The sequence below is a fragment of the Hakea prostrata genome, unplaced genomic scaffold, assembly GCF_041222555.1.
Source record: "Hakea prostrata isolate BN-2017 unplaced genomic scaffold, UWA_Hpros_2 contig_94, whole genome shotgun sequence".
Classification (NCBI taxonomy): Eukaryota; Viridiplantae; Streptophyta; class Magnoliopsida; order Proteales; family Proteaceae; genus Hakea; species Hakea prostrata.
In genome coordinates, this window is record NW_028291213.1 from 169,416 (window position 1) to 193,216 (window position 23,801).

The 23,801-nt window shown below is 37.1% G+C and overlaps 1 protein-coding gene across 1 annotated transcript in view; it reads left to right on the top strand.

Moving 5' to 3' along the window:
* Nucleotides 1-1,106: 1,106 nt before the first annotated feature.
* The window catches only part of LOC148998924 (sphingoid long-chain bases kinase 1-like), a 31,638-nt gene continuing 8,943 nt past the window's right edge, over nucleotides 1,107-23,801 (top strand). Inside the window, exons 1-5 of the mRNA XM_089141607.1 lie at nucleotides 1,107-1,307; nucleotides 14,706-15,234; nucleotides 15,330-15,698; nucleotides 19,363-19,456; nucleotides 19,549-19,586. Coding sequence (XP_088997733.1) covers nucleotides 14,809-15,234; nucleotides 15,330-15,698; nucleotides 19,363-19,456; nucleotides 19,549-19,586 — 927 coding nt within the window. The 5' untranslated portion in view covers nucleotides 1,107-1,307; nucleotides 14,706-14,808. The remainder of the gene's footprint in view (nucleotides 1,308-14,705; nucleotides 15,235-15,329; nucleotides 15,699-19,362; nucleotides 19,457-19,548; nucleotides 19,587-23,801) is intronic.

Below are 23,801 nucleotides of genomic sequence, written 5' to 3' on the forward strand. Positions count from 1 at the left end.
AGTCGAAGATCCAATGGACGATCTCTAACAGGTTAGTCTCTATACACTGTAAACCTATTTCAACCAAGGTTAACTAAATCCTTCCCACCCCTATACACAAATTTATCTTCTTCTTTAGTTTAGAGTCCTTAGCAAGCCAACTGCTGGGGAAGGTATTGCTTTCACATACGGAGTTGATCGTTGAAGGTGGCTGCCTAACCCACATGGTCTGCCCACTTTCACCATTTGACTTATTGAACAAGTGCAAATTCGATATCCAGGGCAAATCCCTTGTTCTTCTATATCCTCAATGAAAGTTACTAGATAAAAATTATAGAATAGTCCAATAAAATAGGTTAGGAAATAATATAGAAGAAATGAGTTTTGTTGTTTTCATATTGTAAATAACATTATTAATTTTTTGGTTGCACTTATTTCAACAGGGTGGAACCAAGGTTTAAAGTATTGGTGTCGAGTATTGTATCGGATCGTATCACCGTATCGGATTTTAAGAGACGTAATCGTCTCGAGACGTATCGTCGCAAAAGTATTGTATCGCTCTAGCTAATGCATTTTAGCGTAATTCAATAGAGAGACGTATCGAGATGTATCGTATCGGTTGGGTCAAATATGGGTACGTATCGGCTAGTATCATATGGTATCGTGAAATACTTTAAACCTTAGGTGGAACAATATATTATGTTATAGTATCTAAAATGGGATCGTATCAAATTTAACAAGAATTGAAGGAAAAAAAAAATCTACCAAGAAACAATTAGGTAATAAATAAATAAATAAATAAATAAATAAAATATGTTTATATTACTAATGATTAGTGAACGTTATCTGATAATATTGTGGGGCCTTCCTTTCTCATTGTAACGAAAATGATGTCTTTTCTTTCCCAAAAAAGAAAATGACGTCTTTTGAGTTTTGACTCAAAAAAGAAGAACAAAAAAATAAAATAAATTCTAGAGCCTTTAATCTACCAAATAATTCCCAACCCTACAAAAAGCTCCACCGGATGAGGTCAAAGGTCAATTCCAATCTGACGGTTGTAACCAAGTCATAAATGTACGATATGATGGTACCGTCAGTGTCTACATTTTTGTTTTTTTGCCGTAATTTTTGGGAAGAGCTGCGGTACGAAAGAAATGGTTTGCGACTTGCGTCGTCTGCAAGACTTCATTTTTTAACCTGGAGACTCGACAGCGAGACAGAAAGAGAGCGCGTGAGAGATTCTCGCAGTACCAGTCGCTGCTCTGGTTTGCGATTTTTCCCAATGGAATCGAAAATCTAGTCGTCGATTGAATTACTCACTTTTGCAGGTACAGTGTATCATCTTCTTTGATTTATTTCCTGGATCTGTTTAGACATTCTCTCCACTGGTTTCTTTTCTTTTCTCCTCGATTGGTTCGCCGTTTATTTAGTTCGAATTCCCCTTGTTTTCCCAATTCATTTCTATTTGTGCGCCACTTAGATCATCGGATCATCGTTATAGTTTTCTTCCCTCTAAAATCTAAACGTTAGTTTATTACGGTAGTGTACAACTCTCTATTCCGATAATCAACATTATTTAGTCGTCCATGAGGACTGAATTGTTTATTAATTTTGTCGAATGGACTATATCTTTCCTTCTGTCGTGGTTGGTGAGCTCTGGTGAGGTGGGGAAAGAGTTCATGTGTAAGGATCCTATTATTAGAGGAGCAACCTGATTCAGTCGTCGACAAGCAAGAAATATTATTTCTTTCGAGAAACAATCAGGTATTAGTTGTTGGAGGATTAAGATCAGTCTTGATATATGGATTAGGTTGTCATGGATGTTACCAATCTACCAGTACAAGGGATTATATCACTTGGTTAAATGACAAAGAAAGGAAATACAAATAGAAGATAGAACCATGTGAAGTATTTGAGAGAAGTAAGATAGGATTCGGGTATTAAGTTTGTGGAACTTTGGGATTCCTTTCGTAGTTGGAATTTTGACATTATTAACGAGGATGTGTACTACGTTGAGAAATCCCTGCAGCTTGTTGCATAGTGGACTCTGTAGTGATCAGAATCTATTATCTTTTTAGAGGGTTGACCAGTAAATATCACCTCACAGATTTTAGTTCCTGAGCAAGATGATTTTTTCTGGGTTTAGTTATGCGTAAGAAACAAGAGAGTCAGCTGAGCTGATTGTTCATGGATTTTATAATCTTAAATAAATTGAATGTTCACTTCTTGAAGTCTTGGTAAATCATAATCAACTGAGTCGATGTCTTGTTGAATTTTTATGCTTAATAAATAAATGTAACTATTTGTAGTCATCTACGGAGATCATTCTGAGCCGTTCTTGTTCTTGTCTGGATGAGAAATTTTAACTGATGTTTCTAAGTTGTCTTGAATAATTTTATTTAATAAGTAAGATCATTGTAGTAGGTTTATTCAGTACTTTGAGCTGTAGTAAGTTATAGATTGTACAGTAAATTGGGAGATTTGTTTTGCAGGGAGTCTCAAGAAGTGAATTACAATCTTTTATGGGTAGGGTCCTAACTCCTAAGGTTTGAGATATGATGGGATGGTTTTGCTGGCGGTAATGATGGAGATGCTTTATGTACAATTGCTTGGAGATTTCAAGTGAGATGGTTAGGTTAGGCTTCAAAGAGATTAGGTTAGGTTTCAAGGGGTGTTCTGGAATACGGGGTTTACTTAGGGAGATATGGGGTAATTCTCTTGAAATTTTTTTTGTTTTGGGATTTGTTGAGGAGGGGTGTCTAACCGATACAGAGTTGGATGAAACATGGATTGAACCTAGAGATTGTTACATAGGTGATGCTCAACATAATTCATCAAATTTGGATGGTTAAATGCCAAGGCTTGAAGATTCTTGATGTTAGGGTTTCAAGTCACTGGAAGAATTAATATTTGGCTGGTCAGAACAGGGTGAAACTGGGATAAAAGGAAGGGGCTTTGATGGTGGTATTGTGGCTGTAATATGAGAGGATGTTGGTTTTTTTTTTTTTTGGGGGGGGGGGGGGGGCTTATGAGATTTGAGGTTTCTTGATAATGAAGGGAAACAAAGTGATTTGACCTGGGGATTGTGGGTGTAAAACATAAAGGGGATTTGAACTAGGGCGGTGGGGCACACTGCCCATACTTGGATGGGGAGCCTAGGTGCTTGTTTGCGTGGAGATGGGAGTCTTAAGGGGTGTCAATTCAGCCACTGTGAGTACCTAGTCTTGATCACACCTTAGAATCATGGGGTCTCTTCGAAATCTTGGGGTCATATTAAACCAAACAAGAAGTTGCAACAGCAAACACTCATAAAAAGCTCCCCAAGCTGAAGCAATTAATTAATAATCTGAACTGTAGGCCTTCCATTGAATTAAGGGGCTATTTATAATTAGATAGGAGAAGTCCTAATTGGATTGGGAGTCCTAAATTGAGTCTGTTTAGGGAATAAAACGAAGGCTACTTAGCTCTTACAATGGGAACTTTTCACGAACTAAATGTTCGAGGCTTGTTGGTTCATTGAGGCTTGCAGGTTCATGGCAGTTGCATGGCTATCTCTGGGTCTTCTGCCAGTTCTGTTGAAGTTCACAGCAGTTTCCACTGCAGTTCTTCTCGACTCCTTTATAAAACTAAAAACGTTGCAGTTGCAGGTTCACGGAAGCCTTGAAGTTCAAGTCCTAATCAGTTCAACAACTTCAACTTTGTTTTTTGTTTTTGTTTTCCACTTAGTTCAAACAATTAATTTTGTTTTTATTAACATACAAAGGTAAAAATAATGTAATTGATTCAATGCGTCTCACTTCAATTAGAATTTAGTACGTCATCTAGTGATAACATTTAGATTAGAATCTCTAGCATCAGCCAGTAAGAACTTTCAATTTAGAACCTCTAGATTACTTTATTAAAAAAAAAAAAATGGTGGTCACCTACACAGTGTAGGTGTCCAAGGCCTATGCCTTTTGGATGCCTAACAAAGCAATACACGCTCAGCCCCTGACAATTGTAGTACCATTTAGGGGAACACTTGTCTGTCTCTACTTGCTTGAATGAGGGTCATTTCTCCTCAGATCCTTTTTAATAGAACCAACTTATATGGGACGAGGAAAGGGTTTTTTGAAATTTTGGTTATTTGTGTTAGGAAGAAACCCCCTTATACGCGCAACGGATCAAACACAAAATCAAAGACAAGAGGCAGCGATTTATTTGGTTTGGTCAAATGACCTACATCCAAGGAGGAGTCCAGAGGACTCGAGATAATGTGCACAACTAAATCAATGTAAAGTTGGGTACAGAGGAACTCTCAAATAACATATACAATTTCTCTAAGAAAGAACCCTCAAGAGATCAACCAAGAACTCATGGCATCACAACACCGAACACCATAGAATGATCTCACCTTGAAACACACAACACTGACGCATCCACAAGCAGCATGAAGCTCAACTGAAGACAAGATCACCTTTGAAACACAGAGGGAACCAGCCACCAAGCCTCAAACCAGAGAGCAAGAAAAGAGAAGAAGAAGAATCACATCTCAGAGAGAACGAACACCCAATGCAGATTACATTTGTATGAAACCCTAAACCCAACATGGGGTTTATATATACAGCACTAGAAAGGACATAAGTGACCTTCTAAAAGACAGAAAATACAAGTAACACCTAATAGAGAATGACAAATATTCCCCTGTTAAGAGAGATATTCCAACAATTTGATATGGGGGTTCTTTGTGATATGGCTGTGACGGGATGATTTTTGAGGGAAAAAGGTTAGGGTGGGCTTTTGTGGTTAAAGATTATACTTTATTAAACGATATTTAGGGTATCAAGGACATTTAGCTTATCCCACGGGAGCTGATAAATTCTTGAGATGCGGAAAGGGAGGGGTGTGTATATTCTAGAATGGTTGAAACTTGGAAGGAATATAGGTAATAATATAAAGTTATAATCCTCCAAGTTGGCTAGACTTAGATGGCGAAATTAGAATATATGAAGAATTTTGTTTTAGGGGTTGTCAGGAGTATGAAAATTCAAGAAACAATCTATATCTTGAAATTTGGTGGTTAGAATGGGGTTAAATTGGAATCTAAGGTCACTGTGTTGGGGGATGATGTGCCTAAAGTTTGGGATAGATCAAACAGTTAGGTTAGCGTAGGTCTGACCTTGAATTTTTGGACTTCTGGGAAATTAGATAAAAGATATGACAATAGAAGGGGATTGATGTAGGCTGTCTGCCATACCTGAATGGAGCCTTGAGGATGGAATACTCGGATGGAGAATGAATGTCAAACTTTGATTTTCCTCCAGTCAAGTGTGTAGGCTTGATGTTGCTTAGAACCTTTCGAAGGTTTGGATCTTCAAACTGATTGATAGAAGCAAAGTAAAGACACACAAGAGTGCTCGAAGGAAACTTATTTTCACTAATTGAAACAGAGTAGCGAGGCTTGCAGACAAAACAGAGAAAATAGTGAACCAAAAAAGGGAAAATACAACCAATAGGAGAGGAAGAAAATCGAATTACTGAAGAAAATTAATAATTAAAAACAAGAAATTATGGTTGAAGCTTGTAGGTTCACGGCGGGAGCGAATTGTGGCTTGTAGGTTCACGGTCTTCACTGGGTCTTCTGCTAGTTCTTTTGAAGTTGACGGCTGTCTTTTTCCACTTCAATTTCCCATGGTTCCTTCAGAAACTAAAAGCCTTTGAGTTGTAGGTTCACGGAGGCCTTGAAGTTCAAGCCCTAATTAGTTCAACCTCCTTGATTTTGTCTTTTGTTTTCTACCTATTTTGTTTTCCACTTAGTTACAAAGGATTCACGTTTAGTACATTATTCAATTTAACATTTAGATTAGAATCTGTAGCTTCAGCTAGTAAGAACTTTGGATTTAGAATCTCTAGATTTCTAATTAAAAAACAAAAAAGAACAAAATGGTGGTTGCCTAGATAGTGTAGGTCTCCAAGGTGCCCAAGTGGTGACACCTTTTGAGCCAAGGCGCATGCCTTTTGGACACGTAACAAACCGATGCATGCCCAACCCCTTTACAACAAAAGAGTACTGTTTAGGGAACACTTGTTTGTCTCAGTGTGCTTGTCACAATTCAAGACCCTATTGCAGACCTAATTTAATCAGGGCCACTTCTTCTAAGATCTTTTTTAATAGAACCACTCATATGGGACCGAGAAAGGGTTTCTTGAAATTTTGGTTATGGGATAGGGGGGGTGATATAGCTCTGAAGGGATGATTTTTTAGGAAAAGGTTAAGGCTAGGGTTTTCTGGTTAGAGATAATACATTCTTAAATGATATTTGGTGTATCAATGATATTTGCTCAGCCCACAAGAGATTGGAAAATTCCTTTAGGTGCCAAAATGGGTTGGAACTTGGAAGGAATCTAGGTAATAGTGAAATTAGAAGATATAAAGAATCTTGTATTGGGGGTTCTAGGGAGCATGGTTGTCCAAGCGTCCGCCTAGGCGGCAAGGCGGTTTTTCAACCGCCTTGTTTTGAACCGCTTAATTGACGCCCAAACTGCAAAGGAACTCCAAGCCCCAAAGTGACATAGGACCTATTTTGCCCGTTGGCAACAAAATGTAAAGCATGAGCCATAGTCAACATCAAGAATCAATGAATCAATAAATGCCTAGGTGGACGCTTTGACAACCATGGTTTAATGAAATGAACTTATATTTGTGTTCTTTTTTTGAATAATTTTTCATAATTATGATTCTTGAATGCTTTTTTTTGGGATGAATGTAACTATTGAATATTTTGTTTAGCTTATTATAGAAAGTAGTTGTATTGAAAATTTTTGACCCAACCGCTTTGGTCGCCTTATTGCCGCCTAGGCGTTGCTTTGTCGCCTAATCGTTTAGGCGAAGCCCAATCGCTTTGGTCATCTTGCCGCCTTGACAACCTTGCTAGGGAGTACAAAAATTCGAGAAACTATCTACATCTTGAAATTGGGTGGTTAGAATGCGGTCAAACTAGAATCTAAGGTCACTAAGTTTTGGGGGATGATGTACCTAAAGTTTGGGATATATCTAAAATTTATATAGCGTTGATCTGACCTTGAAATTTGGGTTTCTGGAGAAGTCCGTAATTAAAAAAAATACATAAAAGAAATGATACTAGAAGGGGTTCGATGTAGACTGCCAGTAATACCTAAATGGAGCCTTGAGGATGGAATACATAGGTGGAGAATGAATGCTGAACTTTAATCTTCAGCCAATTGTAGGTATGTAGGCTTGATTTCACCTAGAACCTTCATAGGTTTTGAATCTTCAAACTTATTGATTGAACTGAAATAAAGACGGACAAAGTGTTCGATTTACTTATTTTTGTTCATTCAAATATGTTCTCAAATTTAATATATGAAGGGGCTTACTTCGCCTTACATAAGAAGCCCTACTGGAATTAGGACTTAGAAACTGATAGGAAAATAGAATTTAAGGAAAATAGAATTTAAGGAAAATAGAAACTATGTAGCCTAGACTGATATAGACTCTTAAAACTGAAATAAAACATATGAAAATACTGTTTTTCCCTTGTAAATTAGGCAAAATTTTCATTTATTAAGGCAATTAATTAAACTATCTCGTACTTAGACTAGACACTAAACTTGTGGGTCCATAGAATAGGCCCATGACCACACAAATATATTAAAAAAGGCCCAACATCCGTGTCTATCAACCGTCGGCTGATTTCAAAGGAAAATAGAACAATTGGATTAGATATAGATGAATTTTCGTTTATTGTACCTACAAAAAGCCTCATTAGGACAGAACCGATTTGATTAATGAATTTTCTGGGTTGCGTAGGCCTCAATTAGCTGTGGCATACATCGGGTGGGAGACCCCAACCTGGGTAGGTTTGTCAACTTCAAGTTCTTCTTTCCCTTCCATTTCCCCTGTTCTTCTGCAATTTCCATACTGTTTTGAGATTATTCGTTTGATTAAGCTTTCTTTGAAATTTATTGTGGATTTCATTAAGGTCAAATGCTCATTGTTTCAATGCCATTCCCCATCATCAGGCAAGTCCAATCCTGGTTTTAGCTAGAATTAACCTAATGTTTCTGACAAACTGATCTATTTTGTTGATGAAATAGACCGGCGTACTCTGAGTTAGTTCTGTCAATGGAATAGGGAGTTTCAGAAGTGTCCTAGTGCTTCTGGAACTGTATCAGTCAATAAGAAATTCAGAGACCAATATCAGATCTCAGAGAGTTAAAAAAGAAAATGTGACATAGAACAACTTGAAATACGTAATAATAAGAAGTAGAAATAGTAGCAGAAAGAGAAGAGGGGGAAAGATCTTACTTGAGAAGAAAGATGGAGTGGTACTAGAAGAAGGAGGGATATCAAATAGGGAATACCATTCCCTTATGCACAACTCAATAGCCACAAATTTATTAAGAGCTCAATATTCTTCTCAAATCTGCTTAACTAATATGGGTGTTCACATGCATATAGCTCGTAGAATCTCCTGTATAGACTCGTAAAAGAACTTGTATTTACTCTCTTTTGCTGATGGGAATTGATAGACTCAAGATATAACACTAAATAACTATCTGGTATCCTAATTTAACTCAACACTTGTGTCTTAACCATGGTGGGAGATCTCGCGAGATCTCGCCGAGATCTCGCGAGATATCTCGTTTTTTCACCTTGGCGAGACGAGATGGAGGTCGAGATCTGCGAGTTGGTATATCTCGCTCGAGATCTCGCCATATCTCGCCATATCTCGCTATATCTCGCCATATCTCGCCATATCTCGCCATATCTCGCCCTGGATCTCGCTGGAACTTTCAATTTTTGCCTTTTTTTGTGGATTTTGGTTGAATTTTCACTTGCAACTACTCTTAGCACATCTACAACAAGGAAGATCAATCATTCTCTACTTGTCTTATGAATTTATGATTTAATGACTTATATAGAACTTCTAATGGTTGTATAATTATTTATTCTTGAAAATTGAGATTGTGATACTCATATGGATGAAATTTTGATAACATTTAAGTTAGTTGAAGCATTTGATATACTTGCTTTTCATTTATATGCTTTAAAGGTTCTATATTACATGTTGTATAACATTGCATTCCCTAATCCTACTACATTTCGGTTTCACACTATGGGTAGACTTAGAAATCATACATAGGGTTGTTTCTGACAAATCCAAGGCCACCAACGTGTTCAAAAGGCCTTAAATAAGCTAAATACCAAGTTTCAACCCAATTGGGACCCTAAAACCCACCGAGATGGGCCACCGAGTTGATGCCAAAAAATTGTATATCTCGACCGAGATCTCACCGAGATGATCGAGATCTCTCTTTTTCAAGGTGGCGAGATCTCTCTCGAGAGCGAGATCTTCTACCATGGTCTTAACTACTATCCCTTGTAATAGCTTTTACCAAACTTTATTATAAGTTATTCCAATTACAATTAAACCCATGCACGGTTCCAAATCATGGTTTCACGAGAAATCAGAAACCCAATCGAGACCAATTTGTACTTGGTTGTCATCAGATTTCTGCATGTTCAGTAATTTTACAACTATTGACCTGAACCTGGTTTAACTACTTCCAGTTACTTGAGATAAATTACTTCTAGTGTCTGGGTATGGTCAAATGTACGCCGCCTGTAACAACCTGCCCCACACCAGGCCGGTTCGTACCTATGAGCACTAATGTGGTACCATAATCAATATACAGCTTCGAACACATAAATTAATAGCACAGGAAATCAATCATAATGTCATTGTCACATGATAAGGAGGTCTAATGATAAGTAAAGTATTGACCCGATATTTAATACAAGATAGTTACAAAGTTTGTACGTAAAGTTCATAAGTCTCAAAGTGAAATTCTCTCATAAGTAACTTTACGAAATATGTATATTTCTACGGTCCATAAGTGCAAGTGTAGCAAACACAAAGGGTGTCATGTAAGGCAACAAAATCTCCTGTTTCCTTCCCCCTGACGTTTGCCCCACTGTACCAGCCATTGGCTCTCCCATGGGCTTTATACCTGCATCACCATCTAAAAGAGAGGTTTTCGAAGGAATGAGTTCCACTAAACTCGTGAGGGGAACACAACAAGTCAATGCAAAATGAATGTTGTCTTGTATGCCACCGAATTAACATGTTAATAATATGAATGCTGGTTTACCACATATTATCATGTATCTTCTAGCAACCAACCCCTCATGGATTCGATCATCGCTTTGAGGCTAGCTCTTTATCTTTAACCCTACTCGATTGCCATATGCCCCTTGCAGATTCGGTTGTCTCGTTGGAAACAACAAACACAATCTGGTTAATGGTGCCTTGTCATTGTCATATGGCCCTCACGTATTTGGCCGTCCCTTTGGAAACCAAACATACTACTAGACATGTGTCCTCTATACGACACCGCCCTCACAATCACTATGGGTTACCCATCTTTCTATTACCCCGATTAGGTAGGGCCTCGACATGGGACATTCCTAGCCATGCATTGATCATCTACTCTTCATGCTACACTGAGAAAACATGGGACACTAATCCTCACGTACATATTTGTCAAGGCATCGCTTAAGTGTTCGGGCGGTCCTTGGCAGGTCAAAGCAACTGTTGCTTTTTTTTTTTTTTTTGAAGTCAATAAAGTGGTCGCTTTGTCGCTTAAAGTGTTGCTTAAGTGTCCGAGCGGGAGCTTTGGTCGCCCATCCACCGCTTTATTGGCCTTTTAATTATATTTTAAATATCTTTTTTTTTTTTCTTTCTCCTTTCTGCTTTGAGATTCTGAAATAATACTTCTATGTTAAACCCAATATCAGTATATGACATCTTTGGTTACTAACAATGAACCTAATATCACATCTTTGTGATTCTGAAATAGCATTTCTTCTTTGAGATTCTGATATTGGTTTTTTTTTTTTAATTTTTTTATGTTACTCTTCGTGGTTATCAACTGGAAGTGAATGCATGATGCATAAGTTATTTATTCAGCAGATGTTTGAGTTACTTTTTGTCTCCCAGTAGGGTTGTTTAGTTTTGATAATTTGGTTGTCAAACTTTGAAGTTTGATTTGTGACTTTGATGTTCTTATATTTGAAGTTAATGACTACGTTACATTTTCAATCTCATGGACTAATTATATGAATGAACTTTTCATTAAGTAAGCAAAATGCTTCATACTTAAATGCTAGGAATTTTATATAACTTTTGATATTTGGTCAAATATAAAAAAATTAACACTAGAATGCTTAGTCATCGCTTTATTGGCGCTTTGTCGCTTTAGTGCCTTGGAAGCCCTCCATCGCTTTGACGACCTTGCTCATGTATTTGGCTGTTGCTTTAAGTTAGCACCCATAATGACCCTACCTCATGTTGCCGTTACCGCTACCCCCTCATGGATTCGGCCATTGCTTTGGGAAATTCACAAGTGACGCTTTTCTCATCTTCACACCTCACTTCATTTTCTCACTCCAACTCTTTTAACACCTCACACCTCGAGCACAATACAAAAATATAAATAAAATCTGTGCCATAGGCATCCTACAAACTTTGATCGAAACCATCGAATTTCTGATCAAAAATTTGCACTTTGAGAACCTCAAAACGAAACCATGGGGGAGCGAAAAAAGGTTCCAGGTTTTGAATCGGTCGAGACCTGGAAAATTTCGACGAAACCATGCAAAACTGAGAAATTTCCCCAATTGGGTCGAAACTTGGTTTGACCTAGATGGACTAGCCGGTTCAGGAGAAAAAATTAAAGGAGAACCTGGGAAATTTTGGGGAAACCTAGGAAGTTTCGTGGAAACCTGGGACTTTTTCATGCAAGTTCCATGGTTTCCCTAAATTTTCCTTTCTTTTTTTCTTTCTTTTATGGTTCCCCAATTGCCACAACCAATACCCCCTCCATTAGGACTTGCCTATCCAAATTGTGTCTTCCCTCACACTGGTTGTCTTAGGCATGTTGATGAGTAGACTTATAGAGCTGCAGTTGTCAATTACCTCGACAACCATAGGCATAATATGTCATGTGATGTCTATGTTCGTTGGTTAAAGAAGAGGATGTTACAAGCACAACACTACTCGCTTCACGGGATGGATCCACGAGACATTCCTCTTGGCACTGAGTTGTACTTTCCTTTTATTGTCAATTACTTTGCAGTTGATGTTTTGAACTTAGAAGTTATATATTGAATGTTATGTAGTTAAGTAGTTAAGTTTATAGTGTACTCCTCGGACAATTCCACATAGATGTTATGTACATTGAATGACATATCTACATTGATTTCTTTAGCAAAATGCATGTGCCAATGTGTTATGTATACTCTAATTAGCTTAAATGCAGAGTCCTACCCCAAAGTACTCCCTAAAACCTGTGAAAACTTGATGTTGAAACTTGCACGAAAAAGTCCCAAGTTTCTTTGAAATTTCCCAGATTTCCACTTAAGTTTCCCATTTTCACTTGGTCGAAACTTGAGTTTCCCTCGAATTATTTTCTATGGCCACGGGTTACCAAACTCCATTACCTTTGTTGGTCCAGTTGTAGCATGTTATACATTTATACTATCCTAGCTATGCATACTTGTATGATGTCATGCATATATCATGTAAAATAATGTTAAATGGACATGCTCAAATGCATATATGTGTTCATCCTCATAAGTACATTCATAACCCTCTCCCTCATATCATATTTCACATGCTCACAATCAACCCGTACGCAAAATGACTCTTTCACACTAAGAATTATAATCAATAGCTGAATTCAAGAACATGAATGCAATTTTCTCACTAATACCTTGTCTATCTCACATTCTCGAGTCATTTTGTTCATAATACTGCATATAAGCAATTAAGCATGTAATCACAGTAGAAATGCAATTATACTGGAAAAAATGATCTAAATCAAAATTTAAAAACATGAAATAGATTCAGCAAATATCCTAGGATCCTAGCGCACATCCTCTCACCTTGATGTTGGAGTTCAATTTCTTGGTTCAATGTGTGATCCTTCCTGAAGTTCCCCTAATTTGAGGTTCCAGTCTCTAAACATGTTGAATAGTTGTTAGTGTGCATGTTGGAACCCTTCCCTTAACCTAGCCCCCATTTACTCATCCTTTGCACCCCCTGGTCGACCGGCGGTGCCACAGCCCAGATTTGGCTTGGTTGATTGGGGCTTTCCTTCCTAGGGTTCATTTGAGGCCTTTTTCAAGCTCAATGGTCTTATCCCCACTTTTAAACCTGCATAGCACAAAAAAATTGAGTGTGGGGTGGTAGTCTTGTACATTGAATCCACCATGCTTATGCATTAGTTTGCAAACTTGAGGAATGGGGTTCTAGATTATGGTCCCTATGGAGCCTTGACTTCTTTAGGTTCATTTTAGTGGGGTAATCACTCATCCACTCTCATTCCATATAGATTGCATAGGTTTCCCCCCTTTTTGTGTTCTAGACATTGGTCCATTGGGTAGGTTTTACTAAACCATCCAAAATTGGGATAGAAGTATAGAGGGACGTGATGACTGTGAATCCAATTATGTTTGTTGAATTCCAGTAGTTCTTGATAACCTTCCAGCCTTTCGCCACTCTCTTAGCCTCCTTGTCTCTTCTTCTTCCACTTCTCCCTCGCAAGGTGTTTCTAATTAGTAAGTAAGCTTTGAGTAGGGTGTTAGAATAGTCTCTTAAGGGTAATTAGGGTATTCTAGGTTTCGTGATTTCGCCCCATACTCAACTTACCCCCCTCGAGTAGGGGTGGTGGTTGATGGAACAGTGGTTATTGTTTCAGGTGTAGATCTCTCGTTACATGTCCAAATAACTTGATTCTTTTTGCGTTGTCTCCAGGACTTGAAGGGCTACATTTTGTGTAAAGAGCTTGTGGTTTAACTCCCACTCTATCATATCCTAAATTAGTCCGGGACCCGGCTGTAGTGCAGAGCGGTAACTGTTAATGAATTCGTCGAGTTACCTGAGTGTGAGCTTTGGTGATGTTTATGGCCTGGAAATCTGCAATCCATTTCCCAAGCCTAGTACTCCCTTGCACCTCCTTTCTGACTCAATCACCGCTACATGGTGGAGGTCTCCTCCCTGGTCTTCAAGGGTCTCATTATCCGGTCTGACAGTATCCACACCCGTATTGTCCACTGTTGATGTGGGTTTGATCTCTTGGGCTTGGGTGCCACACATAGTATCTGGTCAGTAATCTGCCTGGATTACTTCACAGCCTTTCCCCTATTTCGAGAACCTGAACTGATGAGGAAATCTTTAGCGCATGCAGGAATGCTTGGAACCTTGCTTGAGTCTTTACTCTACTTGTGGCAATTTTTTTTTTTGGCAATAAAACTTTGTAGTGCTGGTAATTATACTTGGAATGCCTTATCCATTCTCATAGAGATCATTTTTCTGTAAACATTCCTGTTGTGGATTTGAGATTCGTTTGAAGGATGTTACCTTTATTTTTCTCCATTTGCTTCCCCTCTGTGATTCATTACTTGTGGTAGTTAGGGCATTAAATGGTAATTAGGGCAATAAAACTTTGTATCCATCTGGTAATTGTTATACTTGCAATGAGCTACCTTATCCATTCTTTTGGAGATCACTTTTTCTGTAAACATTCATGCTGGGGATTTCATATTTCTTTGAAGGCTGTGTCATCTTTCCTGTTCTCCATTTCCATGTGTGAAATCTTCACTCTGCCCTGAGTCTTCTGCCACATAATGATTTTACCATGCAGGCTGCACTATTTTGCAGGGTTTTGTGCTGTTGTTAGAGATATCGTCTCTACATCTTGCATGAGGTCCTTCTTTTCACCGTTTATGGTTTATTGCTGTTGAGGTTCCTGTTGGGAACAGAGATGCCAAAGAACGGGAACCTTAGCCAGAATATTAGTACTTTGAGAGTGTCCCCGCAACGGTCTCTTCGTCGTCTGGGAAGTAGGTGTTCTCAATTAGCAACAGGGCAGCAGGCCTCCCCAACCATCTTCCCAGAAAAACGGAGTAAGATTAAGACTTCGAGGCGATGTGAGGCCAATGCTGTCAATGGTGATCCAGAAAAAATGAAGACGCAAGGGCACAGGATTGATATAGGTGACGAGAAGTCTGACTTACTGGGACATATCTTGTTTTCTGGGAAGCTAGTTTTAGACAAGAAGAGGACCAACTCAAGTGCTGATGTGCAAACATCCACAGAGATTACTGATAAGGATCTTGTTGATTCCAAACTTACAAGCAAGGCATTGGTTTGGGGATCAAATATGTTGCGTGTGGAGGATGTGATTTCTGTAAGTCTTTGGACAGGCTGGTTACACTTTCTTTCTGAAGAAATATGTTCTTGCAATAATTTGGCTGAGCCTTGAAATTGTGACTGACCTGGCAGGTAACCTACAGTGTAGGTCTCAGATATTTTACTGTGCATGCATACCCAATCAGAAAGAGATCATGTGGAATTTCATGTTTTATGAAGCCCCAGAGAAGTCGGAAGGACTTCCGTTTCCTAGCTAGTAGTTCAGAGGAGGCTTTTCAGTGGGTTAGTTCGTTTGTGGATCAGCAGTGCTTTGTGAATTGTTTACCACATCCCTTAGTTTCTTCCAAGAAGCAGGCCTCAAACATGATTGCAAGTGATTTTCCCCCTGAACCAAATATCAAATGTAAAAGTCCTCCAAAAGTGCTAGTAATTCTAAATCCACGTTCTGGACGTGGTCGTTCGAGTAAAGTTTTCCATGGCAAAGTTGAACCAGTATTTAAGGTTTGTAGTATTTGCTGTGACTTATTTATTCATGTTCTATTTCTCATGCTAGCATATATTCCTGTATGGCTGCTTTCCCGGATTTACATACAAACGTTCTATGTATACACAACTTTGTAATGATTTCCTGTTACTGCAGGAAAGTTGATGTTACTGTGGTATTCTGCACTTCAAGACTATGGTTTTGAATTTTGAACCTAATTCGGGAAATTTTTTGGTTTTACTGAGGGTTTAGATTGGTGAAGTTGGGTGAAACTTAATCGAAATGTTTGAAAATGCTTAGCATATCTTTGGTAGCAAAATATCAGCACCTAATCTGCCCTTCGTCATCATCTTGGAACTTTATTTCCTTGATTTCATTTTTAAAAGGCTGTACTTTTATCTCTAATAATGTTTCAGAAAATGCCCTACAAACATTTATACAGCAAACACTAAATCTCATCTATGTTCTGACAATTGACAACTGTAAACAGGAGTTTTATGACATTTATGTGGAATTCTCAAACAACAGACCTTTGGGTCTCTACTTGGATGGAAAATAATAGTGAAAGCTTCAGTAGTAATCGCATGCATATTGCCTAAGCATTCTCATGGGTGTTGGTGGATGAAAGAGAATTGCCTGGCCATAATTTTTATTTGAATGTGAGTTCAGGTTTAGTGAAGTAAAAAAAAAAAAAAAAAAAAAAACCCTAGAAAGATGACATCTTCACCATTTTGTTTGGGTGGATTTCTTTAGTAGGAAGTTTAGAAAGCAGAACCAAAATGAATTTAAATGAAACTTCTATCAAGTAAGGTTGACTAGTAAGGTTGCACGTGCAAATGCACATTATTGATGTTTATTTAAATATAAACTACTTAAAAAGTATTTATATAATTCAGTTTTACATTGCATAGTATCCAAATCAAACTTGAACAAGTTCCATCTTTTTAATTGAAATAATTTATTTATTTTGTATGAAAGAAACAATTTATGTTACCCATTAGGTGTACCTTGATTATTGAACCGACAAATTTAATATATAACTATTTTATTAGTGTATTACTGTAATAAGCATTTATCTAGGTACAAGTGTACAACTAGGAGAACAAATAGAGAGTAATATGAAGGGTAAAGAAGTATATTAAAATTTACTGAGAAGCATAAGAGTCAAAAGGTAAATAAGGAAATTAGTAACAATATTTGAGGGTATTTTAGGTAATAAAAATGTAGTCATGTTCTTTGAGCTCATGCTTTTACAATAGTAGTATGATGTGATGATGTGCAGTGCAACTGGAATGGGCTGCAACTTAATAGAACTATGAATGTTTGTCTTAATAATGACTAGTACTATAAAGGTTGATGGAGTGGATGTCTTTAATTCCCTTCCAATATTTTTCTATTGGGTATGCTTGTAAATAAGCTGAGTTGACAGAGAATTAGTTGACTGAAAACAGGTTTAGAAACTTTTTGATAGTTTAAGTTGTGTTCATATTTCCTGTAATTGATCAGTTGTAATTGATCAAATCAAGATCTGTAGTACTGTTAAGTGTAAATATGTAAAAAGCAAAACAAAAAGGAGAAACACCACTGTTTGACCTTAGTCATGGCGGAGAGAGCTGTTCTCTTCACTGTATCCTGACCATACAATAATATTATTAGGAATTAAAAATAGAATAACTTTTAGAAAGCATTTCAGGGACAGACCCAAACTACCACCCAACTAATTGTCCTATGACTCGAGTGTTTTTCTAAGTAAGACTGAGATTAACACTTCAATTGGTAAATCAAATGCATCCTATTCCTAATCCAACTTTGACAAATGAGTCGGACATGGCCTAGGTTATGAATATATCACAGAGAGTAAAAAAGAATAATGGAATTGGACTAATAAATGAAGGAATTTAAGTGAATTAGGAGAGACTTAGGTTCTCTTTAAAGCAAAGTTTGAAGTCACAGTAGTGGAATGAGTTCTAAAATCTCGTTTATGGGTTTGGCTTGTTGGGCTGGAATTCTATGGAGAAACAGATATGTTTTGTTTTCTGTTTGGCTCTAGTAGGGTTGCAGTAGGTTGCTTGGATGTCAAAAATCAGTCATTGGGTGAGGTTCAACGGAAAATTGGTCTTTGATAATCATGAGGTTGGCTGATTAAGCGATAGGTTGATTGATATAAAAAAAACTGAAGAAGAATAAAGGGAGGAAATTAAAAGAAAATCCAAGGACCCTCCACATTCGATTACGCCTTCTCTCTGAAACCAAATGTTTAAAAGGACATGGAAATATGGTCCATTTCAATGGGAAAAAACACCTATTTGAGGAGCCTTAGATTTATACACTGTATTTAGGGCACTGAAATTTTGTTGGGCTTCTTTGCTTGGGAATTGGTCTAGGGTTAGTTACAATGTTACATACACGTTGGGCCTTTGATTGCATGGGTTTTTTTTTTGTGTAATAAGCCACTCTTGGTTGTGAAATAGAAAAAATTATATTTTTCTCATAAATCACAAATTTGTTGGAAGAATTGAAGTAGAAAGAAATCTTACAGCAGAATTTTATTTTCCTGTTTAAATTTTCCTTGGTTACACCTTTTTTGTGTGAATTTCTCAGTCACTTCTCTTCAGACGACCAATCAATTTCTACTGATAAAAATGAATTAGGCTACAGCATCATGTGATAATCAAGAAGACACACAAAGGACCACACCCGATAAATATGAAAGGATCCAGTCATAAGGGAATGGTACTTCCAGAAGACTCAGTCAAGGACAAAAAACCCTCTGGTCTGCCAAAGAATCAGCCACCTCATTAGTGCTTCTTGGATTCCATTGGAACATGAAGTCAAATTGGGAAGCTAAACCTTTTATGGTTTTGGTACCACTAGCAGAGTTCCAAGGCACATTTTATGGTTTCCTCATCCACCTATAAAACTAGCTTAAAATGACATGAGAACGTCCTTAAATTAAAAGCCATCAACTCTGATCCTGTTGCGCATCCTTCTCCTACTGGATCAGAGTACACCACTTACTGTGCCATTATAATCTGATAATGCCACCAGCGCCGATGTTGGTTTGCTTGAAAGTTCATATCCACGTTTCTGCTTAATGAACGCCTTCTGTGGCCCCCCCCCCCCAAACCAAAAAAAAAAAAAAAAAAAAGAGAGAGAAATCAACTCCTTGATAAAGCTGCCAGACTCATCTTACCTGACAGCTTCAGCTTACACTGCCTAGGGAGTGGTCAGCAAGTATAGCCCTGAACAGATTTTTTTTTGCCCCTACTCAGTGCACCACGGTAACCTTGATTCTATCAAGAACTCTTGTTGAATCTTATCTGTGTAAGTCTGCGGGCTTAAAAAATTGGTTGTACCTACCTTTTATTGAATCTAATTATATTTCATTAATGAGATGTATGATTTAGATTCCTGTACCTGTTTTTGTATTTTCTTTTAATTTCTTATTGTACTGAGGTTTAATCAATCCCTGCAGAACAATGCCACTGGCATCATTCTTTGACTCAATATTTAGGAACTGTCCATAAATTTAAACAATGGTGGTGGTATGAAGATCTATGCAATATGCGATTGTCAAGTAATTTTTATTGGGACAAAATTCAGTTGCACACGGAATCTTTCAAACACGGAATCTTTCAAACAATTTTTAAAATGTAATTTAGGGGTGCAAACTGGTGACAGCTTGCAGGATTCAAGATGGAGGTGATAAAAACAACATATGCCGGTCATGCTAGACATCTTGCCTCAACTGTTGATTTCAGTACCTGCCCTGACGGTAATACTTATGCATGCCTCTAATTAAATTCATATTATACTTTTTGGTGCTTTATGCTTACATATTTAGACTTGGTTGGTGAGATTCCACAGGAATCATATGCGTTGGAGGTGATGGAATTGTGAATGAGGTCAGTTATCTGGTTCTGATATTTTGGTTCTAATTCATTTTTTCTTTCGTGTAATTAATTACCCTACACAATTACTCTTACTCGTGGTAGTATTTATGTCTTCCTCTTATCTCTTCGCTTCTTATTGCTGACCTGTTGGAAGTCAGTAATTCATTATCCTTCTCTTTTTGTGTTTGGAAATGAAACAATGTGAAATTTGCTGTTGTTTTGTTCCCTTCTCTTTTAAATTTATTAGTTTTGTCTTCACTAGGATCCATGTAGCCAACCCCATTTTATTTGGAAATCTTGGGATAAGGTTGAGTTGTTTTTTGGGCTCCCAATCTTTTGCAAAGCTTGCATGCAACCAGTTTCAAAATTCTGTTGTTATATAACTTATACCTAATTTTTCATCTAGGTAATGTGATTTCAGATTTCTTTTGGTTTGCTGAAAACACACAGAATTCCAACACGAAACTACATGCCTAATGGTAGTCTACTATTTCCAGATTGACATGTCCAGTTCATGATCAGCTATTGTGAATTATTTGAAGACATACAGGTTTAGGGCCCGTTTGGTTACATGAATCTAGAGATTTCAAATCTTTGGATTCATGAATCTGAGAATTATACCCGTTTGGTTGTAAAAATCTCTAGATTCATGAAATCTAGAGATTCACCTTTTTACACTAAAAACGTGAATCTGTAGATTTATGGGTAAGGGGTGAAATCCAGAGATTTAAAAAAAGCTATACATTTGCACATTCACAAAAATCACGTCGATCAAATAGTCTTTTAGGATGAATCCACATATTTCATTCCACAACCAAAAATTTAATTTTATAAATTATGACTCCATAGATTTGAAATCTGTAGATTTGAAATCTCTAGATATTTGAAATCTCCAGACTCATGTAACCAAACAGGCCCTTAGGCAATGGTTGGAAGTTTAATGGGAACATTGATTGACAACTTTTAGTTTTTCTGTCTCTTTTGGCTTTTGATTGATTGATCCTTGTTTAATGAAATATCTTAAGCATGACACTTTGGCCTTTTATTTGTGTGAATGTACACCTGAATACATGATTTTACAATAACAACAACAACAAGCCTTGTCCTAACTAGATGAGGTTGGCTATATGGATTCTTGCCTTCCAATCAGCTTTATTGGAGGCCATACTAGATACAAGGCCTAAGCTATGCATAGCTTATCTCACTTCTCTTAAGGTTATCTTAGGTCTGTTCCTAGTTCTTCTAATTCTTTTAATTTGGATTAGATCACTTCTTCGTATTGAGGCATTTAAGTGCATTCGTTGAACGTGGTCATGCAACCATAATTGACTTTCTTGTAGCTTATCATTTATTGGGGCTACTCCCATACTAGCTCTATTATGATCATTCATTACTTTATCCTTCCTAGTTTTGCCGCTTATAAATCTTAGCATTCTCATTTTTGCTACACTAAGTTTATTAATTTGATATTTCTTAATAGCCCAACACTATGCACTTTATATCATAGCTGGTTCTGCGGCGAACCTATAGAATTTTCCTTTGAGTACGTCGATCACATGAGACCCTGGACACACCTCTCCACTTCATCCACCCTATTTTAATCCTTTAGAAAACATCAACTTCTATATATATATATATATATATATATATATATATATATATCATCTTTTTATATTTTTTATATTTTATTTTTGATTGAGCCAAGGTACCTAAAATAATCACTTTGTGGAATCTTCTTCTCTCTTTAAGTTCCACCACCCCCATTATCTCATCCGATCACAACCACAGTTATACATTAGATATTTTGTCTTCATTCTATTTTAGTTTAAAGCCTTTTGATTCTAAAGTTGCTCCCATGATTCTAACTTAGTATTTAATCCCCACTTGTGTCTCATCTACCAAAACGTTATAATGTAGTACTGTATTTGATTGATCAAAACAGCAGCCAAATAGGACCTTTCACAGGGAATCAATTTCAGATTTGATAAACTTAAGATGAAACATAATTCAGATGTTGTGAAAGGGGGCTGAAACTAGAGTGGTATTATAAGGATAATAGCATAACAATACGGGCTGAAAAACAGAGGGCAGAACTATGATGAAGAAATTGAAAGGACAATATGAGGGAATTGAGAATAACAATGTAACACCTGGGCTTCACACCGCAAGGTGGATCGATTGGAGAACACCAACCTACCTTGATCAAACACGAGGATTCTCCATTGAGAAGGAATGCTAAGAAAGCAAATTGATTTCAATTGATGAGTTGTGTCCTCACCTCTTACATAGGTCTTTTTATATAGCATTCTAAAGAGACATAAACATTAATGGTAACATCCAACTATTAGCTAACACCACCTACCTATTAATAACTCAACTACTACCTAACTCTTGACAAAGGAAAACTCCTTTGACAATGAGTTCTTTTATTGATTTTTCAAGAAATAGACTTGGGCTTAGGTCTAGACCAATGAGATCAAAATATGTGGGCCAACTTTAACCTACTAAAACAATCCTAGTCCATGAAAGCCATGTGTTGTTTTGGATCATATCTTTAGGCTTTGATGGGCTTGACCATTGGGCTTTTCTCTTCCTTGTATATGTTGTCGATTCTACATCACGTTATCTTCAGCAAAAAGCATTCACCAAGGAACCTTATCTTGAATGTCTTTGGTTAAATCTTATAATAAGTTAAATAGCTTTTGTTGGATCTTCTTGGCATTATTAATAGTGATTTCTTGTATCAAACGAGTTTTAATTGCTCTCCTATAACTTCGTAGTATGACTTATCAATTTTATGCCTCTATAATTATTGTTGTTTTGAATATCTCCTTTATTTTTGTAAATTGGGATCATAATGCTTCTCCATTCATCAAACATTTTTCCTATGCTCAAATTCTTATTAAACAACTTAGTTAGCCAAGCTAAACCATGGGTTCCTATGCTCTTCTATACTTCTGTTTGGGATTTCATCAGGACCTTGTGCCTTACCTAATTTCATCCTCTTTAGAGTTTCTTTTAGTTCAGACATTGTAATTCTCTATATATATGTTCAACAATTGGTGCCGTGACGAATGGTGTAATCATCCAGGTCATAGATACCTTAAGTATTTCCTTTTAGTAGGCTAGAGAAATAAACTTTCCATCTCTTGTTGGTGTCCTTGTCACGTACTCGTACTTTACCGTCCTCACTCTTGACAATCTTATGGTCTAGACCTCTAGTCTTCCTATCCCTTATTTGAGTTGTCTTATAAATAAAATTTCCCCTTATTTTGTGCGTAGCTTATCTTATAAATCTTCATACTTCTCCTTGGTTTTCCTTCAATCTTAACTTCATTTATAGCCAACTTACCCTTGTAGATCGTCTACATCTTTTGTCCTTTGCCACGTCTTAAAACTGGCTTTTTTATTTTTAATGGCTGCTTGAATCTCACCATCCTAGCACCAAGTCCCTCTATAGGAATGGTGCTTTTCTTTTGATTCACTAGTAACATCTTCAGCCACCTCCCCAACGAATGTAGCGTCCTCATTCCATAAAGTACTAGTGTCCCCTCAAATTCCCCCAATCCTACTTAAGGTGCATATGTGCTGATTATTTTTATGATCTCTATCTCCAGTATAAGCTTGAAAATTGTAACTTTAGTCTTTCATCTAGTTTCCACTTGAGGTGCATATGAGCTAATTATATTTACGACCTCTTTCTCCAGTATAAGCTTGATAACAATAATCTTATTGCCTAATTTTTTTATGATCCACCACATCATTCTTTAGATCTTTATACACTATTATGTCTGCTCCACTTTTATCGCTTTTATACCTAGTATACCAAAATTTAAAGTCATCTAACGGCTTAGGTTTTTTTTACCATTCATCTAGTCTCTTGGGTGTAAGCTATATAAATTGTTCTTTTCCTTATAACATCTATTAATTCTAAGCCTTTATCTGTTAAAAGATCTCATATTCCAAGATTCCATTATGATCCTACATTTTTGGATTAACTTCTTTATTTGTAGTCCTCCAAAACACAGGAGCCTACTTATCACTACATTCGGGCGTTTACGCGAAACATCACTAATGAGGATACCCTAACTAAACCTTGCCTACTAATCACTACACCTAGGCCATAAGGTAGCGTGACACATACTTTGTTGGGAAATGCTCTAGCATAGCATTTATCATGTTATGTTGTAGAATTCATATATAACGGGTTTGCTTGGACTTTTTTGA